The following is a 21,240-nucleotide window of genomic DNA, read 5'->3' on the forward strand; positions in this document are numbered from 1 at the left end:
AACCCCGGCCCCGCGGCCGCGGCCGCTCCCCCCACAGCCCTGCACCGTCCTGCCCTCCGCCGGGGTGGAGGGGGGGGGCAACCCCCGGCCTCGGCACCCGCCGCCCGTGTGCGTCCAGACACCCCCACCCCCCCTCCATGCTTGTGCCCCACCTTACTGTGCACATCTGGGCACCCACTCACATCTTCACCCCCCTACCGTGCGTGTCCAGGCACCCACCCATGTCTACACCCAGCTGAAGTGCGTGTCTGGACGCCCACCCCCATCTGCACCCACCTACTGCGCGCCTCTGGATGCCCACCTGCATTTGCACCCCACCTACTGTGCACGTCTGGATGCTCACCCACATCTACACCCACCTACCATGCACCTCTGGATGCCCACCTGCACCTGCACCCCACCTACTGTGCATGTCTGGACGCCCACCCACATCTACACCCACCTACCATGCACCTCTGGATGCCCACCTGCACCTGCACCCCACCTACTGTGCATGTCTGGACGCCCACCCACATCTACACCCACCTACCATGCACCTCTGGATGCCCACCTGCACCTGCACCCCATCTACTGTGCACGTCTGGACGCTCACCCACATCTACACCCACCTACCATGCGCCTCTGGATGCCCACCTGCATCTGCACCCCACCTACTGTGCATGTCTGGATGCCCACCCACATCTACACCCACCTACCATGCACATCTGGATGCCCACCTGCACCTGCACCCCACCTACTGTGCACGCCTGGATGCTCACCCACATCTACACCCACCTACGTGCACATCTAGATGCTTACCTGTATCTGCACCCACCTACCAGGCACAGCTGGACACCCACCCACATCTGTGCCCAACTACTGTGCACATCTGGATGACCGCCCGCATCTGCACCCACATACCATGCACATCTGGGCACCCACACACACCTGCACCCACCTCTCCACGCCATGACTGCACTCATCGCCCATCCGCGGCCCAGCACCTGCCTCCCTATGGGCACCTTGACACCTCCCCACCCCTCCCCCCACCCCTCCCCGAGCCCACGGAACCCCAAATCTCCATCCTCATTAACCATGGGGAGAGGCATGGGGTGCCATCCCCATCCCATCCCACCCATCCCATCCATCCCATCCTGTACCATCCCATCCCACCTGTCCCGTCCCATCCCATCCATCCCATCCTGTACCATCCCATCCCACCTGTCCCATCCCATCCCATCCATCCCATCCTGTACCATCCCATCCCATCCCACCCATCCCATCCCATCCCGTCCCGTCCCATCCTTCCCATCCTGTACCATCCCATCCCATCCCATCCCATCCCAGCTGGGGCTGGGGTACAGCGGCTGCCAGATGCTTCGCAGCATGGATGGAGAGACGATTGAGCCGAGACTCCGGGTCAGAGCAGTGGCACGTTCGCTGTTATTTATTGTAGCCAGCCCCTAAAAAAGCCCCCCAGCCCCCCCAGGGAGCCCGAGGGACATTAAGGGGACCGGGCAGGGCCCTTCGGTGGCTTTGCTTAGCAAAAAGCAAGGCGTGAAAAAGCCTTTTTGTTTTAAATATCTCCCTTCAAACAAAACAAGCTCTGGATCCTTCAGTTTGCGGGATGGAGCTCGGCTCCTCCAGCATCCCTGGATCCTCACGGGTCCCTCGGAGCCGCAGATCCCCGTCCCGTGGCTATCGAGGAGGAGCGTTTGAGGGAACTGAGCCGTCTCAAACACGGTGCTGAGAGCACAAAGCGTTTTCCTCCAGCCAGATCCAGCACAGGAAGCGCAGTCCCTGGGTTCTCATTAAGTGTTCGCTCCTATTAGGCGAGTCCTGATTAGCCGTGTTTACCCTCCGCGACGCCTCTACCCCCCCCCGTGTTATTGTTTAGCCTCAGAGCGACGGGCACGGACATGCAGCCGTTTACAGAAACCGTGAAGACACCAAAAAGGGATCTGAGACAAATCAAAACTGCTTAATTGCGGGGCGGGGGGAAAGAAAATGTCCAAAGTTTCATCTTGGAAAAATCCAAGCAAATAACGACCACCCCAGGGCAAATACTTACATTTTCTGTAACGTCCAAGTATTGCGCTTCGATATTTTTGGAACTGAAAAGATGTTTTTCTGGGTAAACCTTTCCTGGGTTAGTTCGAGGCCGGGGGGGTGGGGGGGTGGTGTTTACATCACCTGGGAGCCGGAGGGAATGTTTTTCACCATGCCTTGAGTAAAAACGACCCCGAAATGTGGCACCGGCACTCGGAAAAGGGGCTGCAGAGGGAGGCGGAAAATGACGATGCTGCAAACCCTCGTGCCCTGCCGGTACCTTTCCAACCCACTTTATTTTATTCACCTCGAAAGAGGTATGAGAGTGACCTGCTAAAATCAACAAGGCAAGGGGACGGTGCCAGCAGGCCGGACGGCCATGTCCCCAAGCCCACGCGCTCGCCCGGGTATTGTTTAATTTGTCAGGGACGTAGCCTCCGTTCCTGCCTGTTTGCTCCTTTTTTCCAGATCGCCGGCGAGCGGCACAGCCAGTTCTCCCCGGGAGCCCATGGTACACTCCCTGCATTGTCAAAATTCACCGATGATTCCCGCTCTCCGCTCCCTTGCTGCCCTTTCGCAGCCCATGAGAGGTCCTCTCACCGGTGGCCCTGACCTCTCCTGTGCTGGGACATGTTCTTCTCTCTCTGTCAAGCACTGGAGAGGGTTTCCTTAACAAAATAAAACAAACAAAAGAGGTCCAGAGGAGGAAAATGAGCAGAAATCTTCCATTCTAGGATAGGTGAGAGCGCAGGATGATCTGGCCAAATGTGGTGGGATGGGGACGTCCCCCACTCCAGACCTTCTGTGGGTGGCTGAAACCCAAAGGTTGGTGATGAGCATCCCACAAGGCTGGGCAGATCCTAAGGTCTAGCTCAAGATAACGTATCTCATCTGAAAAGAGCTTCACAGGAAATGCTGAAGAAGTAGCCGAGGGTCTGGTTGGGTGTCCTCAAGCCTTTGGGACACAGGGAGGAAACATCAGCTGGTTCCCCTGAGCAGCTGGTTCATCACTGCTCTGTCACACTTTCCCCCAGCTGCAATTTCTCATGGAGCTTCACATCCTGGGTTTGGACTGGGCCCAGGACAACATTACTCCACATAGAGCAAGAATCTGGGCTTTGTGGGACCTCTGCTGCCCACGGGTTGATGTGAAGACGGACCAGAGCAGGGAGTGACCATGTCACCTGTCCAGGTGCATGTGCTGTGCTCCACGCATATAACATGGAATATCGGGACTCACCACCATGGTGGCAACAGCTGGAGCCGGTTCTACCAAACCAGCAGGTTCCCACGTCGCATCCAATGTGGTCGGTGACACCCCCTTGCACACCCACCTTCGGACTTGAAGTCACCATGGGATATTTGCATATGGATATCACCCTTCCCGACCCTCAATACTACCTTGGTGAGACCCTGGTGGAGGCTCCCAGACTTTACCTGTGGCCTGGTGGTGTCTGCAGAGGTGGAAGCAGCCTGCTGCAATTATAGCCAAGTTCCTCCAGACACCATATCGGCCACCTCCAGTATCCCAGAGCCCTCCATTTCACTCCCATCTGCGATGCCACAGCAGCATCGGTCCTGTGCATCCCTCTTTTCCCATAACCCGGCCGCTGGATGGGAACGCAGCCTCTGGAACAAGGCATCCGCTTTTGTGGCCTTGAGCAGCATCTCCCTCTGGTGGCTGAAGAACAAGAAGCTACGGGGAAAAACACCTCCCCAGCGCGACTCCTTCGCGCTGGCAGTGCTGGATGTGCACCAGGTCATTGGGGCATCTTGAGTTCCGCCCCCTCCCAGAGATGGGAAGGGTGGGGAGAGGTATCTGGAGCTGTGATTTGCAGCTGGATAGTCCTCCTACTCCAAACAGGGCTTTAGATTTAACTAAATATAAGTCCTTCTTATAGGTGGAGACCTGTGGTTTGGTGCTGGGGTGGTGCCCAGCATGCAGGACTTGGACCCTGCATGCAACAGGGCTCTCAAGCAGGCTGGATGTCTTTGAGGACAGATAATCCACATTATTTTACCTCATTTTAGAAGATGACAAGATGAGAAGATTCAGAAGATGAGAAGATGAGGGGCAGCACAGCAGGATCTCACCAGTGACCATCTCCCATCACGGGTGACCAAAGCCATGGAAGTACCCCCACTTACACCCCCATCTGTACCCCAGCCATTATGCCCCCTCTGGTGCTGTCTTCAGCGTCCTCCCCTCTCTTGGCCACTCCTAGATCCATCTGAGTTTTCCACAACCAACTTCTCCGGGGGCAGAGGTGTCAGCTCGTGGTGCACCTCCCGGCTCTCTGTGCATCGTGGATGTGCTCTGAGTAATGAAACTCCTTGAGTTTCATTAATGAAACTCCTGTGCCCAAAAGTATTTCTCTACTCTCTTAAAATTGTCTGTTTGGCCATATTTTCTTTTCTGACTGGTCCATGGGGTAGTCTCACGACGGTTGCTCAGTGCTGTCAGACCTTTACCATCTACAGTTAGCCCATGCCACCACGAAGCTAGCATTAAGCTGTAGGATATAGCCCTCCCAACCATTTAATGACCCTTATCAAGTGTTGCAGACCCATGGTGGTTCAAGGCAGAACCTGGTAAGCCCAAGTTTAGTCAGCACAAAGCCTTCTGTTAGCAGCAGGAACCCTGTATTTATTGGGTGAAAAACACTTAAATTGCTCACAAGTGCAGCAAGGATGGTGTAGATCCTTCTGTGTCTCAAGGTCCTGGACTCGGACAGAACAACAAACCTTCAGCGCATTGGCTTTTCCCGCCTGATTGTGCCTTGTGATAACCAGCACAAGTCTGAGGGCAGCCCATAATTTGGATAATCATCGCTTGACCTACTAAGCATTTGAATTTTGTAGTCGATGCAAGCTACCACAGCACGTAGGGTTACAACCACCGGGCGTAGAGCCAAGGTCAAAACATCTGCAGCTGGAGGGCATCAAGAAGAGATTCACACCAAGCACAAAATGCCATGCACTGGGATCCTTGAGTTGGTGGCTTGTTTTCCAACCTGCTGGACTAACAGATGTTAGGGTTGGATGCTCTTTCCATCTACAGCAAATGCTCAAAATCTACTCCAAATATTACCAGTCTTAATGTAGTGTACAATTTCAACAATTCTTGTCGTGTTAATGTTTCTTCTTCAGGTTGCATGTAACTAAGATCAGATCTCTTGGTCCAAGTTAGGACACAGCCCCTTTCATGGGACCCCTCCAACCTAAAGGGAAGGCTCTGGGTTCGGAAGAGAATGATCCTGCTCAGGGAGGGAAAGGATTTCCTCGCCCTAGACCTAGTTTGGTCCTGGTTTAGGGAATGGGGTGAGCAAGCACCACTGCCTGGTTCAGCATCACCCACCCTGCTCTGGCTCAGGGGGTGGGGGACAGGGACAGCCACCCCTAGCCACCCCCTAGTGAACCTGGGTTCCCACCTTGGCAAGAGGAACGGGACAGGGAAGACATAACCAGTCCTCCCAACAACCATTACCTGGTAGAGAATTTTACCAGTAGAAGTCTGCATCCCCATCTGTCATGGGCACCATCCCAAATGTCTACCATCATCCCAGCTTGCCATCTCCACTCCTCCTGAGCCGTTACTCAACCAATCTCACCCAACCCACTGCTACCTGCATGCCACATCGCAGTGCCCAGGTCTCCCAGACTGAGGTAGCCCCAGATAGAAAGCTGCTGGGTGCAGACCCTTCTTCATCCTCCTGCTGCAAATCATAGAACGGTTTAGGTTTGAAGGGACCTTAAACATCATCCAGTGCCACCCCCCTGCCCTGGGCAGGGACACCTCCCACCAGACCAGGTTGCTCCAAGCCCCGCCCAACCTGGCCTTGAACACCTCCAGGGATGGGACACCCACAGCTTCTCTGGGCAACCTGGGCCAGGGGCTCACCACCCTCACACCAAAGAAAGTCTTCCTCATATCTCACCTAAATCTCCCCTCTTTCAGTTTAAGACCATTCCCCCTCGTCCCATGGCTCCCCTCCCTGCTCCAGAGTCCCTCCCCAGCTTTCCTGGAGCCCCTTTAGGGACTGGCAGGGGCTGGAAGGTCTCCGCGGAGCCTTCTCTCCTCCAGGCTGAACCCCCCCAGCTCTCTCAGCCTGTCCTCCCAGCAGAGGGGCTCCAGCCCTCCCAGCATCTCCGGGGCCTCCTCTGGCCCCGCTCCAACAGGTCCAAGTCCTTCCTGTGCTGGAAGCAGCCCAAACCAGTAGCAGAGCTGCGATGGGTCTGACACAAAGCCCTAACCGCTGGCATTGCTGCTCTGTGCAGAGGAAGGATATGAGCTTGCTTACCCGTGCTGTGCTGGGAGAGCACCCCAGGGTGCTTCCCACAGCCAGGGGAGATGCACCCATCAGCCTGGCTCCCTGGTTAACGTTTGCTTTGCAGCACCTTGTGAACAGAGACAGCCCATGCACTTGTGTAACATCGCTGAACTCCTTCTCTGTGGGTCTGGGAAAACTCTTTGACTAACGGCCTGTGGTTAGAGGGTCAACTTGATATCTAATCTAAATCTCCCCTTTTTTAGTTTAAAACTGTTCCCCCTTGTCCTATGGCTCCTCTCCCTGATCCAGAGTCCCTCCCCATCTTTCCTGTAAGTCCCCTTTAAGTACTGGAATCCCAACAGCCAGTTCTCCTTGGGCAAAGTGGGAAAGAGAGAAAGTAGGGGATGTGGACTCTCACGCCGGCGAAGGAGAAAAACCCTGCTCAATTAAACAAACAACTTGACTGGGGGCGGGTAGAACTGGAATGGGTGGAAAATCTAAGAAAACAGGAAAGTAGAATTGAAAAGGAGAGGGGAAGAGGCAATGTCACATCCAGCCAGGAAGCCATGCGGCGCTTCGCTTGGAAAGCAGCAGGAGATCAAGGTCCAACATCCCCTACAGCAAGGTCCAGAGGACCTCTCCGTGCAGCCCTAACACGAGACACAGACACAGCCAAGGCTGGTTTGTTTTTCAAAGCGTCATTATTTATTATCAAAGGTAGAAAAACAAACGAGATAAAAATTTCCATAATGCCACGGCAGCTCTGCTGCCTTCTGGGTGATGCAGGTGGCGAGGAGGGCTCCGGAAAAGCTGCTGCAACTGGTTTCTCCCCGCAGAGAAGAGCTGAGAACAGAGGAGCTGGGCTCTGAATGGAGACACGGAGCCTTCAACACGTCGGAAAGTGGCTTCACTCCGAAACCGGCACCAACTGAGTGTTCACTGGTGAAGAAGCTTGAAGGAACATCTGGCTGGGTCGATCCTGCGCAGTGAATGCTACATGGAAGCTTTTTTTTTTTTAATAATTCATGGCATGCCTGGCCTTCCTGCTGTCTTTCCTGCCCTGTGGTGCCACCGGAGTCCTGCCCGCAGTGGGACAACAGCTGGAGGATGCAGCCAGATGTGCACCAGCTGGCACCCATGAGCTCGCTGGTGAACCCAGCTTGACCAGAACTCAATCAACATGTCAAGCCACGTCCTGGGCACAAACCCACCTCCAGCCAGCCCGGCTGGAAGCATTAACTATTCCCTGAGACCACGGTATTGAGGCTTTTGGTTTCTGCTATAAAGAAACCCTGTCTGCACGGGGGATTTTAGGGTGTCAGGAGTATGTAGATCTGTTTTGAGATTTGGCTTGAGGTTAAATTTAGGAGGGAGCATCCAGTCAGATCTGGATTATCTGCAATTGGGTGGAAGAGGGCAAGGAAGAGGCTGGGCAGAAAAGGCCGCTTGAGGAAGCAGGGTGGTGGGCAAGCGAGAAGGACATGGCTTTTGTCTACAACTCAGAGTCCTGAAGTTGTGGTCTGCTGTATGAAGAGAGTCTGGGCTCCTATTTGGCCCCAGCAAATGGAGTTGGAAGTTCTCAAGATGAACCCAGTGGGGGAAAAATAAATCAAGCACTGCTGAGCCTTGCTTCAGGGCTTATTCTGCCCAGAAGGAAGGGCATCTGAGAGTAAAACTCATTATTTTTCCAGTTTAGGCACTTATTTGTCCTGAGAAGACTCCTGCTTGGCCAGCGTTGCAGCTCCTGGAGACAGCAGTCAGATCTTCATGTTGGGACAGGCCCGCAGCTTGTAGAGACACTTGTTAAAGGACGTGCTTCAAGGCATTATCAGAAATATGTCAAAGGCAGCATGCTCCAGCTGCCTGGCAGGACTGTTATATAAATAAGTTTAAAAAACACTTAAACCTGGACTTTTAAGGCTTTTTAAGACCTTTGAGGCTCTCCAAAACTGCAAGCAGAAGATGCACCAGGAGAGAAGGTGATGTCCTAGTCATGGAGTACCATGTCCGCCCAGCCGCAGGGTCACCATGGGGACAGTCTTCATGGCCAGCATTAACATCCCACCACCTCCTGCCGTATCCTTCCAATGAGGCAGTCACCCCAAGGCTGACCCAAAGTGACGGTGCAGCAATTTCAGGGTCACTCCAGCCACCCAGAGAGGTCTGTCCCCTCTCCCAGCTCCCCCAGTCCTTGCTGTGGGTATCTAGAGTCACCTTTGGGGGTGGAGGTGAAGCACGGTGGCCTCAGCTTGCTCGTCACTACAGTCTCTTGTGTGCCACAAGGGTGGGTGTCCTGAGGGTGATGCCACCCCACAAGGGCACCCTCTGGCCCCACAGGCTCTTTGGGGGGACCCGTCACCCCACAGACGCCCACGCTTCCGAGGCAAGAGCTGCTCTGCAGATCCTTGTGGGCACAAACGCCCAGGATTGGGCTGATGCTCGCCATCCCAAGGGATAAATCCCTTCCTCCCAGGCAGCCGGGGAGAGGCTGGGTTTCTTTGTCCCTTTGCACCAGGGCCACGCGTGTAGCCATGGCTGTCCCCACACCAGGAGAGGTGATTCCTCCCGCGGTCGCGCTGAAATACACAGAGGAGCCCTCGGCTGGATCCGGAGAGAAGCTGCTGGGAAAGGATACGGCCGAGTGAAAGCCAGGCTCCTGCCCTGCTCCGTCCTCCCGTGCCGTTCTCGCAGTGCCAGTGATGGGTTGGCCGCCTCCTCCGGTCCCCACCGCCTCCAGTTTCTCATCAGTCAGAGCAGGTTCAACACCCTGAAGACCAGTTTCCCTTGTGGGGAGGGAAAGGTGGGCCCCAGGCTCAACGCTGGCATGTTTCTCCATCATCCGTCCTCCAGGGTAAACCTCTCCCATGCCACCGTCTCCAAAAGCTGCGTTGATGGTGGACGTATCTCCTGTCTTCAAGGCCAGCTTCACCAGCAGCCAGTGGTGATGGTTTGTCCAGCTGTCCTCCAAACACTCTCTGAATTGTAGGATCAATGAACTGTTCCTGGTTTTGGGATCTGCCGTGGTCCCTTCCCCTGCCAAGGACCCGCTGTGTCCTGAAATTTCCAAGCTCTGCCCTGCTTGGGAGCCATCTCCAGCCACCTCGTCACCACCCACAACCGCAGCACTGCAGGTTGTCTCCAGGAAGCCCTGCCGGATCTCTGTGGATTTGGGATGGAGCAGACTGTAATACACCACCAGAGCTGTGGCACCTGGAAAAGAGCAGAAAGGTGTCAATGGAAGAGTTCCCAACAGCGTTCCAGCGAGATGTGCCATCTCCAGATCAACATGCGCTCTGCAGAGATGCTGCTGGGCATCAGGTGTCCAAGCAAGACGTCTTTCAAACATTTTTAGGGATGCAAAAATTCCACCTGAGCAGCCTTAGGGAAAGTGCTGAGCACACTCTCAAGACCGAATTTAATCTGGGTTGATTTGCAGACTGATGGATGGACAGCGAGGCAGCCGCTGACCCCGGCAGACAGGGAACGGGGCAGGGAGGAGATGTGTGATGCAGGAATCCTTCCCATTTGCAGCATCCCAGTCCTCTAGCCATTATGTGCAGCAGGATTTTAAGACACCTTCCTACTTCTATCCTAAACTCATTGAAGGCCAGAGGAATTGCTCCTTTTCCACCCCAAATGTGCCCTTTCTCCAAGCCCCCTGCAGCCTGGGCTGCATCCCCAGCAGCGTGGGCAGCAGGGTGAGGGGGGGGATTCTTCGCTGTGAGGGTGGTGACCCCCTGCCCCGGGTTGCCCAGAGAAGCTGTGGCTGCCCCATCCCTGGAGGGGTTCAAGGCCAGGTTGGACGGGGCTTGGAGAAACCTGGTCTGGTGGGAGGTGTCCCTGCCCAGGGCAGGGGGTGGCACTGGATGATCTTTAAGGTCCCTTCCAACCCAAACCATTCTGTGATTCTATGGCTGATCTGCATGCAGCCCATCTGGGGAGATGCACAAAGCGCAGCATGTGGATGTTACAGCTTCCCTCTACCCCCATTCCACTGGGAAAACACGAGCCTGGTGGGGACCTCACCCAGCAAAAAGCAACTCCCATCCTTGCCCAGTGCCCGTTTTGCAAATAGAGGTGCCGATGGGGTGTTTGCAAGCATCATACAACCTCTCCCCTCCTTCAGCGGAGTTGTGCATTAAAGTTTTAGGGAATTAAATGCACCAGCTGGTGATAGCTGCTGCCCGCTTTATGGCAGAGCATGGAATAAGGCAGGGCATGGGCAAGGTGTGGAGTACCTTCTCCATCACATACCAAAGATTCCTCCCCACGAACACAAAAAGCTTTTCCATTTATGGAAGCAGCACCAATCTTTGAAAGAAAACAGTGCTGAAGAAAGCTGCTGTAGTTCTGCATGGTCCCACACCAGCGTATTTCCAAAACACATGCAGTGATGGGTGATCAATCACGAGCCACCTTCAGAAAACCTCAATATATCCTCAAATGCTTCCCATCCCTGGAGGTGTTCAAGGCCAGGTTGGACGGGGCTTGGAGCAACCTGGTCTGGTGGGAGGTGTCCCTGCCCAGGGCAGGGGGGTTGGAACAAGATGATCTTTAAGGTCCCTTCCAACCCGAACCATTCTGTGATTTTAAATGAAAACGTTTCCCTGCAGCGATTCCCTGGGTTACACCACTGCCTGCACCGATTGCCAACCACCAAGATCCCAGAGAGCACCAACAGACGTGCTTCAAAATTGCATATATTGTATTTGGCGGCGGCACCTGAGCCATTTGGTGACGTCTTGATCGTTTCCGCAAGCCCTCTTCTTCAGGGATGGGCTTTTAAGACGTGCTGAAGAAATGAAACGCAAGGTGGGTTTACATATTATCAAATAGATCCAGACGCTTAAGCTGGAAGGAATAAAGCAAACAGTCTGACGCAACTGAAATAACTCATGATGCTCATTTACCCTCCAAACATGCAATCCAGGCCCTAAAAACCAGACCTTACCTATCACAGACCCTGACATGACGGCCCCGGTCACGCACAGGCTGCTCCTCAGCTCTGCCTGCAGGAAGCGGGTGGCCAAGAGCAGCAGGAGGGTGTTTTCCATCAGCATTATCTGCAGAGCAGAGGGAAGAGAGTTGTCACTTTTGCCCTTCTGATGGTTTTAGCCGTGCTTCCGATGGCAGAGAACACCCACTTTCTAGATTTTGCTGATTTATTTTGCACCTGAAGTTATCACTTACAACATAAGGGTTGCTGAACAGAACTTTCTGCGAAGTCTTGACCTTTTCTTACCATGAAAAATGACTCTGTCAGAGCCGCACAGCCACTCTGGTGTTCTTGAGATGTTTTATGGCTCCTGCTAAGAACATGAGGCCAGTGCAGAAGGCTAGTGACCACAGGGTTTTGTCAGGGCATGGGAAATGCTGGATTTTTATCAATTGGTGATATGAGAGATGAGAACAGGTCTGAGCTCCCACTACTCCCCAGCAGCTGCATCCATGTGGAATATTGAGTATCCTGGATACTTACTGCATAAAACACGGCCACCCTGTGCTTGGAGGGACCGGGCCGGACATTAACGTAGCAGAAGATGTACACGGCTCCCACCACGCAATTGAACAGCCTCCAGCGGCAGGGCTGGGCCACGATGTCCGTCTGCTGGGCCACCAGCCAGAAGGCCATGAGCAGCCAGTGGACACCTGCAAGGAGACGGGATCAAAAAGGCAAAGCCATTCCTGGAGGAGGCTGGAAAGCCCTCCAGAACCAGGAGCATCCCCGCGGCTGACCAGCAGGATGGGACATGGAGAAGATGATCACGGGTCTTACCTGCCACGGCAAAAACCCAGAAGGAGTACAGCCTGGTAAAGAGCACCAGGGCCAGGACCCTGGTCCCCAGCATCCCTGTCCTCCAGAGCAGCAGGCAGAGGATGGCCGCGGCTGGCGGGCAGAGGTGACCAGGTTTCAGCAGGCAGGAGAAGCGGCTGTAGGAGACTAAAGCCCAAGCAAGGGAGAGCAGAGACAGCCCAGCGCTGACACCTGCACAAGGACAAGGGATGTCAGGAGCTCTGAAGGACACCCAACTGCCTTGTAGGACCACATCTCAATGCTAAGGAGCTGTTGGTAGCATGGCACCCCGTCACAAGCCAGACACCCTGGTGTCCTGTCAACTGTAGTATTTCATAGAATCATAGAATGCTCTAGGTTGGAATCATAGAATCATAAGGTTGGAAGGGCCCTCTGGAGATCATCTAGTCCAACCCCCGGCCAGAGCAGGGTCACCCAGAGCAGGTGGCACAGGAATGCATCCAGGGGGCTTTGGAATGTCTCCAGAGATGGAGACTCCACCACCTCTCTGGGCAGCCTGTGCCAGTGCTCCGCCACCCTCACAGGAAAGAAGTTCCTCCTCATGTTAAGATGGAACTTCCTATGCTTGAGTTTGTGCCCATTACCTCTTGTCCTGTCCCTGGGCACCACTGAAAAGAGCCTGGCCCCATCCTCCTGACACCCACCCTTTCACTATTTATAAGTGTTGATAAGGTCCCCCCTCAGCCGTCTTTTTTCCAGACTGAAGAGACCCAATTCCCTCAGCCTTTCTTCATAAGAGAGATGTTCCAGTCCCCTCATCATCTTGGTAGCCCTTTACTGTTCCCTCTCCAGCAGTTCCCTGTCCTTCTTGAAGTGGGAAGCCCAGAACTGGACATGGCACTCCAGGTGTGGCCTCCCCAAGGCAGAGCAGAGAGGGAGGATGACATCCCTCCACCTGCTGGACCTTTCAGATCATCAAGTCCAACCACCAACCCAACACTGACAAAACCACCACTAAACCATGTCCCTCAGCACCATGTCTGCCTGTCTTTTAAACACCTCCAGGGATGGTGCCTCAACCACTTCCCTGGGCAGCCTGTTCCAATGCTTGATAACCCCTTCAGTGTAAAATTTTTTCTTAATATCCATCCTAAACCTCCCTTGGTGCAAATTGAGGCCATTTCTTCTTGTCCTTTCGCCTGCTCCTTGAGAGAAGAGACCAACTCCCCTCTGGCTACCCCCTCCTTTCAGGGAGTTGTAGAGAGCGAGAAGGTCTCCCCTCAGCCTCCTCTTCTCCAGGCTGAACACCCCCAGCTCCCCCAGCCGCTCCTCAAAAGACTTGTGCTCCAGACCCCTCACCAGCTCCATTGCCCTTCTCTGGACATGCTCCAGCACCTTAATGTCTTTCTTGCGGTGAGGGGTCCAAAACTGGGCACAGCCCTCGAGGTGGGGCCTCACCAGTGCTGACCAGTTCCTGATGAGTCTGGTCTCCTTTGCACACTTGGCATCTCCCTGCTTGAATCCTCCGAGCACTCGCTGCCATGTGCAGAGCTCTCTGCCAGGGCAGGTCCCTCTCTGGTCACTGCGCTCAGACCAGAGGCTGACACCGATTTGAGTGAGACCTTGCACACACCGTGACTCCACACATGCCAGCTTCTCCCTCTGCACACCTGAAAGTTCACGTTTTCTTTACAAAGCAGCCCCCAACCCCTAAATGCTCAGCATTGGTCTGTGATTAGGGCTGGACCAGCAATAGGAACATGTGTTGGATTCGAACCCAGGCAAGCCACTGTCTGGCCATGGAGGTGCCCTCTATGGGGGACTGACTGTACTGGCCAGGAGAAGCCATGGATAGCTCAGAGGCGCCGGGTTCAGCCACTGACCTTTAAGCCCCCTTTGTTCACACACATGAGATTCAACCAGGCCAAGTGCAAGGTCCTGCGCCTGGGTCAGGGCAACCCCAAGCACAAATCCATGCTGGGAGGAGAATGGCTGGAGAGCAGCCCTGAGGAGAAGGACTTGAGGGTGTTGGTGGGTGAGAACCTCCACACGAGCCAGCAATGTGCACTGGCAGCCCAGAAACCCCCCGCAGCCTGGGCTGCATCCCCAGCAGCGTGGGCAGCAGGGCGAGGGGGGGATTCTGCCCCTCTGCTGCGCTCGGGGGAGACCCCCCTGCAGTGCTGCCTCCAGCGCTGGGGCCTCGGCACAGGAGAGACACGGAGCTGTTGGAGCGGGGCCAGAGGAGGCCCCGGAGATGCTGGGAGGGCTGGAGCTCCTCTGCTGGGAGGACAGGCTGAGAGAGCTGGGGGGGTTCAGCCTGGAGAAGAGAAGGCTCCGTGGAGACCTTCCAGCCCCTGCCAGTCCCTCAAGGGGCTCCAGGAAAGCTGGGGAGAGACTCTGGATCACGGAGGGGGCTTGGAGCAACCTGGTCTAGTGGGAGGTGTCCCTGCCCAGGGCAGGGTGTTGGAACTGGATGATCTTTAACCAACCCAAACTGTTCTATGATTCTATGATTTGTCCCCTCTACTTTGCCTTGGGGTTTCCCAGCCCCTTTGCAGCATAGTCCTCCATCCAGAGCCTGCCCTGTCCCCTGCCAGGTGGACACATACATCCCCCAACCAAATACACCACCCCTCTGCATCTCGCAGCAGCATCCTGGGACCTCTCTACTCACCGGGGATGAAGCCCGCTGGCTCGACAGCCACGACGATATAGGCCTGCAGCAGGAGGTGAGGCAGGGTCTGCAGCAGAGCTTCCAGGAGCCGCAGCACACTCACGTCCCCATGCTGTGTCAGCACCTCCCCGGCACAGTCACTGCCACCCGTCTTCGCTGCCATCCACAAAACATCCCAGTACCTGCAAGAGTCCCTGTGATAGGATGCCCACCCTGGTTTGGGCAGGTTTGGGACTGACAACCAGGTTGGGGGGACAGGGGGGCTGGATGGACCGTGAGGAACATCTCTCACCGCTTCCAGAGGCCCAGCTGCAGGAGGTGGAGCACCAGGAGCCAGCAGCCAGGTGGGTGGCCATCTGCTCTGAACCAGAGGATGCTGAGGAACTGCGCGGCATAGCCGGGTACCACGCAGGCGATGGTCAGCCCCAACCAGCCCAGTTGCCCACGGACAAGGTAGTGGATGATGGTGCAGAGCCCTGGAGAACGGCAGAGAAGGACCACTGAGGGATGTCACAGCCAGCCACTGAAAGGTACTACCCACAACCCAACCCCAAATTCACCTCCCAGCCACCGAGGGGGGGTTCGCAGCCCTTGTCCCCCATTGTCCCCCATCTTATCTCCAGCTGCGGGCTCCCGGTGGCTTGTCAGCTGTGGCACAGCCATCACCACCGAGGGGCCTGGCCCAAAGAAGGGCTCTCTGATAACAAGCACTCGCACTCAAAATAAATAAATAAATAAGAAAATAAGTAAGTAAATAAATAAATAAATTTTTTTAAAAAAATTAATTTTTCAAATTAAAAAAGAAAAAAAGAAAGAAAAGGACCAGGGTGTGCATGGATGAAGAAACCCCGCACTGCTGTCCATAAGTCCCGCTCACGCTCCAAATAAACAAACAAACAAACAAATAAATATATATTTTTTTAAATAGTCATTTTTTCAAATTAGAAAAAAAAAAAAGAGGAAAGAAAAAGGCTGGGGTGTGCGCGGATGCGGAAAACCCGCGCTGCCGTTCATGAGTCCCGGGGGCAGAACCGCGCAGCCTCCGCGGGGGCGCAGGGACGGACACCCCCCCCCACCCTGGCTGCAGGGGGGTGTGTGGGGGTGTGTTACAGCCGCCCCCGCGCCGCTCCCCCCCCCCATCTCCGCGGGTGCGCAACCCCACTCCCCCCGGTCCTCCCCCCGCCCCCGCGCATCCTGCGCGCTCACTCACGCGCCGCGCGCTCCGCCGCCAGCAGCGCCAGGCAGAGCCCCGGGAAAGCCCCGCGCATCCTGCGCCCTCCTTCCGCGGCGGTGCCGCGCAGGAGGAGGAGGAAGAGGAGGAGGAGAAGGAAGGAGGCGCCGGTCCCTCCCCGCCCGCCCCGGCCCGGCCCCACCGGGCACCTCCCCTCCAGAGCCTTCCCCCGCCCCGCCGCCGCGCGTCTCTCCCGCCGCGCAATGTGACGTCACGCTGTTTGCGTCACGATCGGGCTCCTCGGCTTCCTGCGGCCACACAGGTGGCACCAGCCCGAGACCGCCCCCCCCCTCCCCGGGTTGTTGTGCCCCTGCATAAACCTATCCCGGTGTCCCCCAAGCTGTTGTCTACTTGCACAAGTCCATCCTGATGGTCCCCAGGCTCTCCTGCACTCGCACAAGCCCGATCTGATGTCCCTCAGGTTGTTGTGCCCCTGCACGAGCCCATCCTGATGTTCCCCAAGCTGTTGTCTACTTGCACAAGACCATCCTGATAGTCCCCAGGTTGTCGTGCACTTGCACAAGCCCGTCCCGATGTCCCTCAGGTTGTTGTGCCCCTGCACGAGCCCGTCCTGATGTTCCCTGGTTGTTGTGGCCCTGCACAAGTCTGTCCCGCTGTCCCCCAGGTTGTTGTGCGCCTGCACAAACCCGTCCCAATGTCCCCCAAGCTGTTGTCTACTTGCACAAGTCCATCCTGATGGCCCCTAGGTTCTCGTGCACTTGCACAAGCCCGTCCCGATGTCCTCCATGTTGTTATGCACTTGCACAAGTCTGTCCTGATGTTCCCCAGTTTCTTGCGCACTTGCACACGCCTGTCCCGATGTCCCTGGGTTCTTGTGCACCTGCATAAGCGTGTCTTGATGTCCCCCAGGTTGTTGTGCACCTGCACAAGCCCATCCAGATGTCCCCTTGTGCAATGCCCAAGTGATGCGTGCATTCATCACGGGCCTGAGCACTAGGTGGCAGCCGGGACACGATGCACACGGAGCCGTACGTTAATTCAGTTGCTATTTTCCCCCCACCCAGAAGACGAAACCTTTGCGAAGTGTGACCCCAACTGCTGGTGGCTGGAGAGACGTGTCCTATCTCTTTTTTTTTCCCAGTCTCCAGTGCCGCAGACTCTGTCCCCTGAGAAGCAAGTGCTTTTTAGAAAATAAATCCTCGGCAAGTCACTACACAAAAGCCACAGAGGGGTTTTTAAATTAAGTCCAAATACCATCTAGGGTTTTGTCATTGCTTTTGCAAAACCGTGCAGGAATCCCCCAAAGCTCTGTACACCCGCCAGGCTGTCGGGATGTGTGTGTGTTTCGGGGCTTTCACGCATTTGCTCTTGTTTTTTGAAATTTTAACGAGCTTCTTTGCAACCATGGGAACAAAATCTGCTGCTGAACAGGAGCAATGTTTCACCCATCCAGCGGGGACTTTGTGAAATACGAGCACTCAGTTTCCAGGGCTCTCTGTAGGTCCCCAGTACGTTAAGTCTGTCCCCACCATGCTCTGTAACACCCCTCCTCGACATTTGCATGTGAACAATTAACGAAACATCCCGCCTGTGCTCAGAGATGTCATTGCCTGATTGTCCCTCCTCAAGGGACCCTCACCAGTGACTCCGCTTGGCCTCCAGCACTGGTTTTCACCAGGCATGTAAGAACTTCGCATCTTTGCAACCCCAAATCCAGTGTTTGAATTTGGTGGCCAGTGGGTTAAAGAAGTCATGGCTGGGAGGGATCTTCTACTTCTCTTGTCCTGCTGCCATGACCCTATTTGGCAAAGTGTTTCATTGACTAACGATGTTGAGCTGTTGGGCGCAGCTCCAGCAAAGCATTTTAATAAAATTAGGGGTGTAAACAGGGCTCTGGAACCAAGTGAAGCTCAGTCTTGTCTGTCTCCAAGCCACATCCTTGACAGTTGATGATAGTGCAACAAACACCACCGCTGCCAAACGGCCCATTGCTGGAAAACCCAACTTTTTGCATGCAAAGCACAACGAAGCCTCTGATGGGCACCAAAGCCTCTTCCAAAGCTGAGGGTGGGTTGTTGAAGAACTGTCTTTGCTCGCAAATCCAGCAGTGAGGAAGTTGCAAGGATTCGTGCAAGTTGCAATGCGGCGTGCCCCTTCTTGTCACCCACAGAAGACGCGTGAACCTCATGGTCTCATCCCCCCTGCCCTCCATCGTCATCATTCCCAAGAAGGTGCCACCCTGCGGTGCCTCAATGGCCTTTTCTCAGTCTCAAAGTGACTGATGACAAAATTGGTCCCTCCTCCTGCCCAAAGGCTTTCTTCCCAGCCAGGAATAAATTCTCATGCCACATGAGACGTGCCATTACCACCCCGAAACATCGCTAAGCAAAGAAGGAGACAGCCAGAAAGCCTTCCAGAAGATATTCCCAGAGCTAGCCACCCTCCCCAGTTTCACCGCCAGCTCCCAGTTGCTCTGGCTGCCATCCAGCCACTGGTTTGGCTGCACTTTTCTCTGCTGGATTTCAGCGCCCAGGAGCCTCTCTTGCCGAAAAAACCCAAACCCTTCAGGTCTCCAATGAAGCTACATACAGAGGATGGGGAAGTCACCTCTCCAGGTTTTATTTAGTGAGCTTAGGAAATGAAGGTTCTCCATCTCCTCCATGCCAAGCTGTTTCTCCATCCTTCAAGGGATTTTTTTGGGGACTCTTTGCTGGACTTCCTTGTATTTTCACCCCTTCTTGAAGTGGGAGCACAAGGAGTTGCAGAGACCTGCTGCTGGAGCTGCACATGGAGAGGTAGAACATCTTGGTGGGGCTCATTCTGGATTCAGTCTCTATGTGGCTTTGGGCGATCTTTTTTTGGGGGTCTGACATGGGAAGAAATATTCCTTTCTGTGCGGAGTCTGGATTTCTGGAGGCAAAGATGCATCTTGTTGAGATTTGAGTGTGCAAGCACCTGGAAGTGAACGGGCCCCTGTGCTCATGGTCATTGCTCTGAGTAAATGGTTGCTGAAATATCTGCCTGTCTCTGCTATTCGTGGAGAAGACGGTGCTTTGGATCAGGACGTGGGAGCCAGCAGGTGTTGGTGTTAAGAGGATGACTCCTCTGGGGGCGGGGAGGCGTGGTGGTACCCATAGAAGAGTTTGTAATTAGAGGTTACAATGTTGATCCTTTAAATATATTCTTTGTATCCAAATACCATTGCTAAATCCCTGCACTCATCAAAGCCTTATAAATACAGGTTAACTGCTTCCTCTTGCAGTGTCCCTTGGTCTCAGCACCTTCGTGGTGGAGCTCCACAACGTCAACAAAAGCCATGAAGATACTCTTCCTGCTTCTTCTTCTCCTCCCCGTGGTGTCCCAGGCTGCTGCGGGTAAGTGTAAATACAACCAATGGGCATTTTTGTGTTGGGGGAACAGGGAGCGATTCCATAAATGAGGAACGGACTTGTGATACGTGCGCAGTTGATGTGATACCTGACATTGAACCTGCCTAGCGCCGAGTAAACTCCAGTTAGCTTTTTCAGTGCCAAGGGGAGAGAGCACCACAGTTTGCAGAACTCACGAACGCTTTCATGAGTTGCTCTGGAACAGGCTGCCCAGAGGGGCTGTCCTCTGGAGATATTCAAAACCCACCTGGACGTGTTCCTGTCCAGCCCACTCCAGGTGAACCTGCTCTGGCAGGGGGTTGGAATAGATGATCTCCAGATGACCCTTCCAACCCTGACCGTTCAGTGATTCTGTGTGATTCAGACATCGCAGCAAAACTCAACGGCAGGTTGACGATCTCCCCAAGATGCCACTTGCGTTATAGAATCATAGAATGTGTTGGGCTGGAAGGGACCTTTAAAGGTCATCTAGTCCACCCCCCCTGCAGTGAGCAGGGACATCTTCAACTAGTTCTTTATACTACTACTACTACTACTACTACTACTACTACTACTACTTTAACTATCTTTATCTACAGCTCAAGCTGTTGCGAACATAGGGACAGGCTTTTTTCATCTGTACAAACCCAAAGAAAGTTGCTTACCAGCTTTTTTTTTTCTCAATTATAGTGTCAGACACTGTGACGTGTCGGAAGACCAAGGGCAAGTGTTCATTCCTACTCTGTCCCTTGTTTAAGAAAGCCACTGGTACCTGCTACAATGGACTGGCAAAGTGCTGCAGGCCTTTATGGTGATCCTCCACTGTCCACACAAGGGTGGTAGCATCGGTAGCATCCTTAGCAGTGGCAGCAGTAGCATGGTATTGTCCTTCTTTATGTGGGTATCTGTTGGGTTTGGTGTTGTCTTTCTTCAGAGCTGGTGGAAGTTACTTTTGCTTGTGGTCATGTGTCTGCTCTTGGGTATCCACACCTGGGAAATCACTGTGTGGCACCTCCTCATCCACTGGACCCTGTCCCTCCACTGTCACCAAGGCAGGGTTGAACTGGTAGCCTGAAACTGGGAAGCTTCTCTCCTCTCCCTGCCAAGCATGGTTTGTAGTGGGAATCAGGCAGATTTCCTCCTCGTGGTGGGGGAGAGTGTGATGTGTCCCATGTGATGCTGAGATACCAAAGACCTCACCCTTCCCACATGGTCTCCTGTGGTAGCCACCCATGAAGCCCTGATGGCTTCAGTTGCCACCCTGGTGTCCCAAGGCGAGAGCACAAGGCTAATTTCCAGCCACTGAAGAAGTTTAGTTGTGAAGTGGCTCCTTGTTATGGCCCTGCTGCTTCACTTTGGTCAATCCCATGGAGGGGTGAGGTGTGGAGGGCTGGTCCTAGGCAAGGCTCAGAGCTGACAATGCAACACCCTGAGACCTTCCTCCACCTCTCGTACTTCTCCATTGCCCTTTCCAGCCACCACATGCCAAAGGGATGCAGGGCAGCGACACCACTGCTTTCTCTCCTCACGTCTCTCCCCCCTTGTTCCTGCCTGTGATTTGTCTCTCTGCCTTCATCCTCACCAGCCAGGTGAGGTCCCATCTCCTCTGGCCAGACCTCATATCTCTCCCCAGGGGCACCGAGTTGCTTCTGCCAATGTAATATTTAGATGTAATATTTAGAAATATCTTGGTTAACGTCTGTTAATGTGTCCACCTTCTCCTTGCAGAATGGCTCTCTTTCCTGAATAGATGGATAAATGTGAAATATAACCCTCGTTTTCTCACCTTCTCTGTAGGACCCCTTTTCTCTTCCATAAGACTATTTATTTCCAATATCCCCTTGTAACCATCTCAAGAGAAGGTCTTTTATCTTCTGCCTTTCCCATCCTGTATCCTCAGAAGATGCTGTCCTGGCTCGGTCATCTGTCCAGCTTCTCAGAGGACGTCTGGC

The 21,240-nt window shown here is 54.3% G+C and overlaps 2 protein-coding genes across 2 annotated transcripts; one reads left to right on the plus strand and one right to left on the minus strand.

Annotated features, from left to right (window-relative positions):
- Positions 1–6,824: 6,824 nt before the first annotated feature.
- On the minus strand, positions 6,825–16,027 carry XKR5 (XK related 5). The gene is made up of 7 exons (XM_063327824.1): positions 15,939–16,027; positions 15,021–15,204; positions 14,729–14,910; positions 12,076–12,285; positions 11,779–11,948; positions 11,251–11,362; positions 6,825–9,509 (listed from the first exon to the last, which is right to left on the minus strand). Exons 1-7 carry the CDS (start codon positions 15,994–15,996, stop codon positions 8,440–8,442), a joined length of 1,986 nt encoding a protein of 661 aa, XP_063183894.1. The 5' UTR covers positions 15,997–16,027; the 3' UTR covers positions 6,825–8,439.
- A 2,079-nt stretch (positions 16,028–18,106) lies between these two features.
- Positions 18,107–20,103, plus strand: DEFB1 (defensin beta 1). Its single transcript, XM_063330927.1, has 3 exons — positions 18,107–18,151; positions 19,183–19,294; positions 19,979–20,103. The coding sequence occupies exons 1-3, from the start codon at positions 18,107–18,109 to the stop codon at positions 20,101–20,103; spliced, it is 282 nt and encodes a 93-aa protein (XP_063186997.1).
- The last annotated feature ends 1,137 nt before the right edge of the window (positions 20,104–21,240 follow it).

This window comes from Chroicocephalus ridibundus, chromosome 3 (assembly GCF_963924245.1).
Source record: "Chroicocephalus ridibundus chromosome 3, bChrRid1.1, whole genome shotgun sequence".
Classification (NCBI taxonomy): domain Eukaryota; kingdom Metazoa; phylum Chordata; class Aves; order Charadriiformes; family Laridae; genus Chroicocephalus; species Chroicocephalus ridibundus.

Bases quoted from the DNA above. Each gene is read 5' to 3' on its own strand.
- XKR5 (XM_063327824.1), bottom strand. From the start codon at position 15,996: ATGCGCGGGGCTTTCCCGGGGCTCTGCCTGGCGCTGCTGGCGGCGGAG. The intron at 14,911-15,020 runs GTGAGAGATGTT...GGACTCTTGCAG, and splicing joins CAGCTGGGCCTCTGGAAGCG to GTACTGGGATGTTTTGTGGA. The intron at 11,363-11,778 runs GTAAGTATCCAG...TCTGCTCTGCAG, and splicing joins GGGTGGCCGTGTTTTATGCA to ATAATGCTGATGGAAAACAC.
- DEFB1 (XM_063330927.1), top strand. From the start codon at position 18,107: ATGGTCTCATCCCCCCTGCCCTCCATCGTCATCATTCCCAAGAAG. The intron at 18,152-19,182 runs GTGCCACCCTGC...TTCCTCTTGCAG, and splicing joins TCGTCATCATTCCCAAGAAG to TGTCCCTTGGTCTCAGCACC. The intron at 19,295-19,978 runs GTAAGTGTAAAT...TCTCAATTATAG, and splicing joins GGTGTCCCAGGCTGCTGCGG to TGTCAGACACTGTGACGTGT.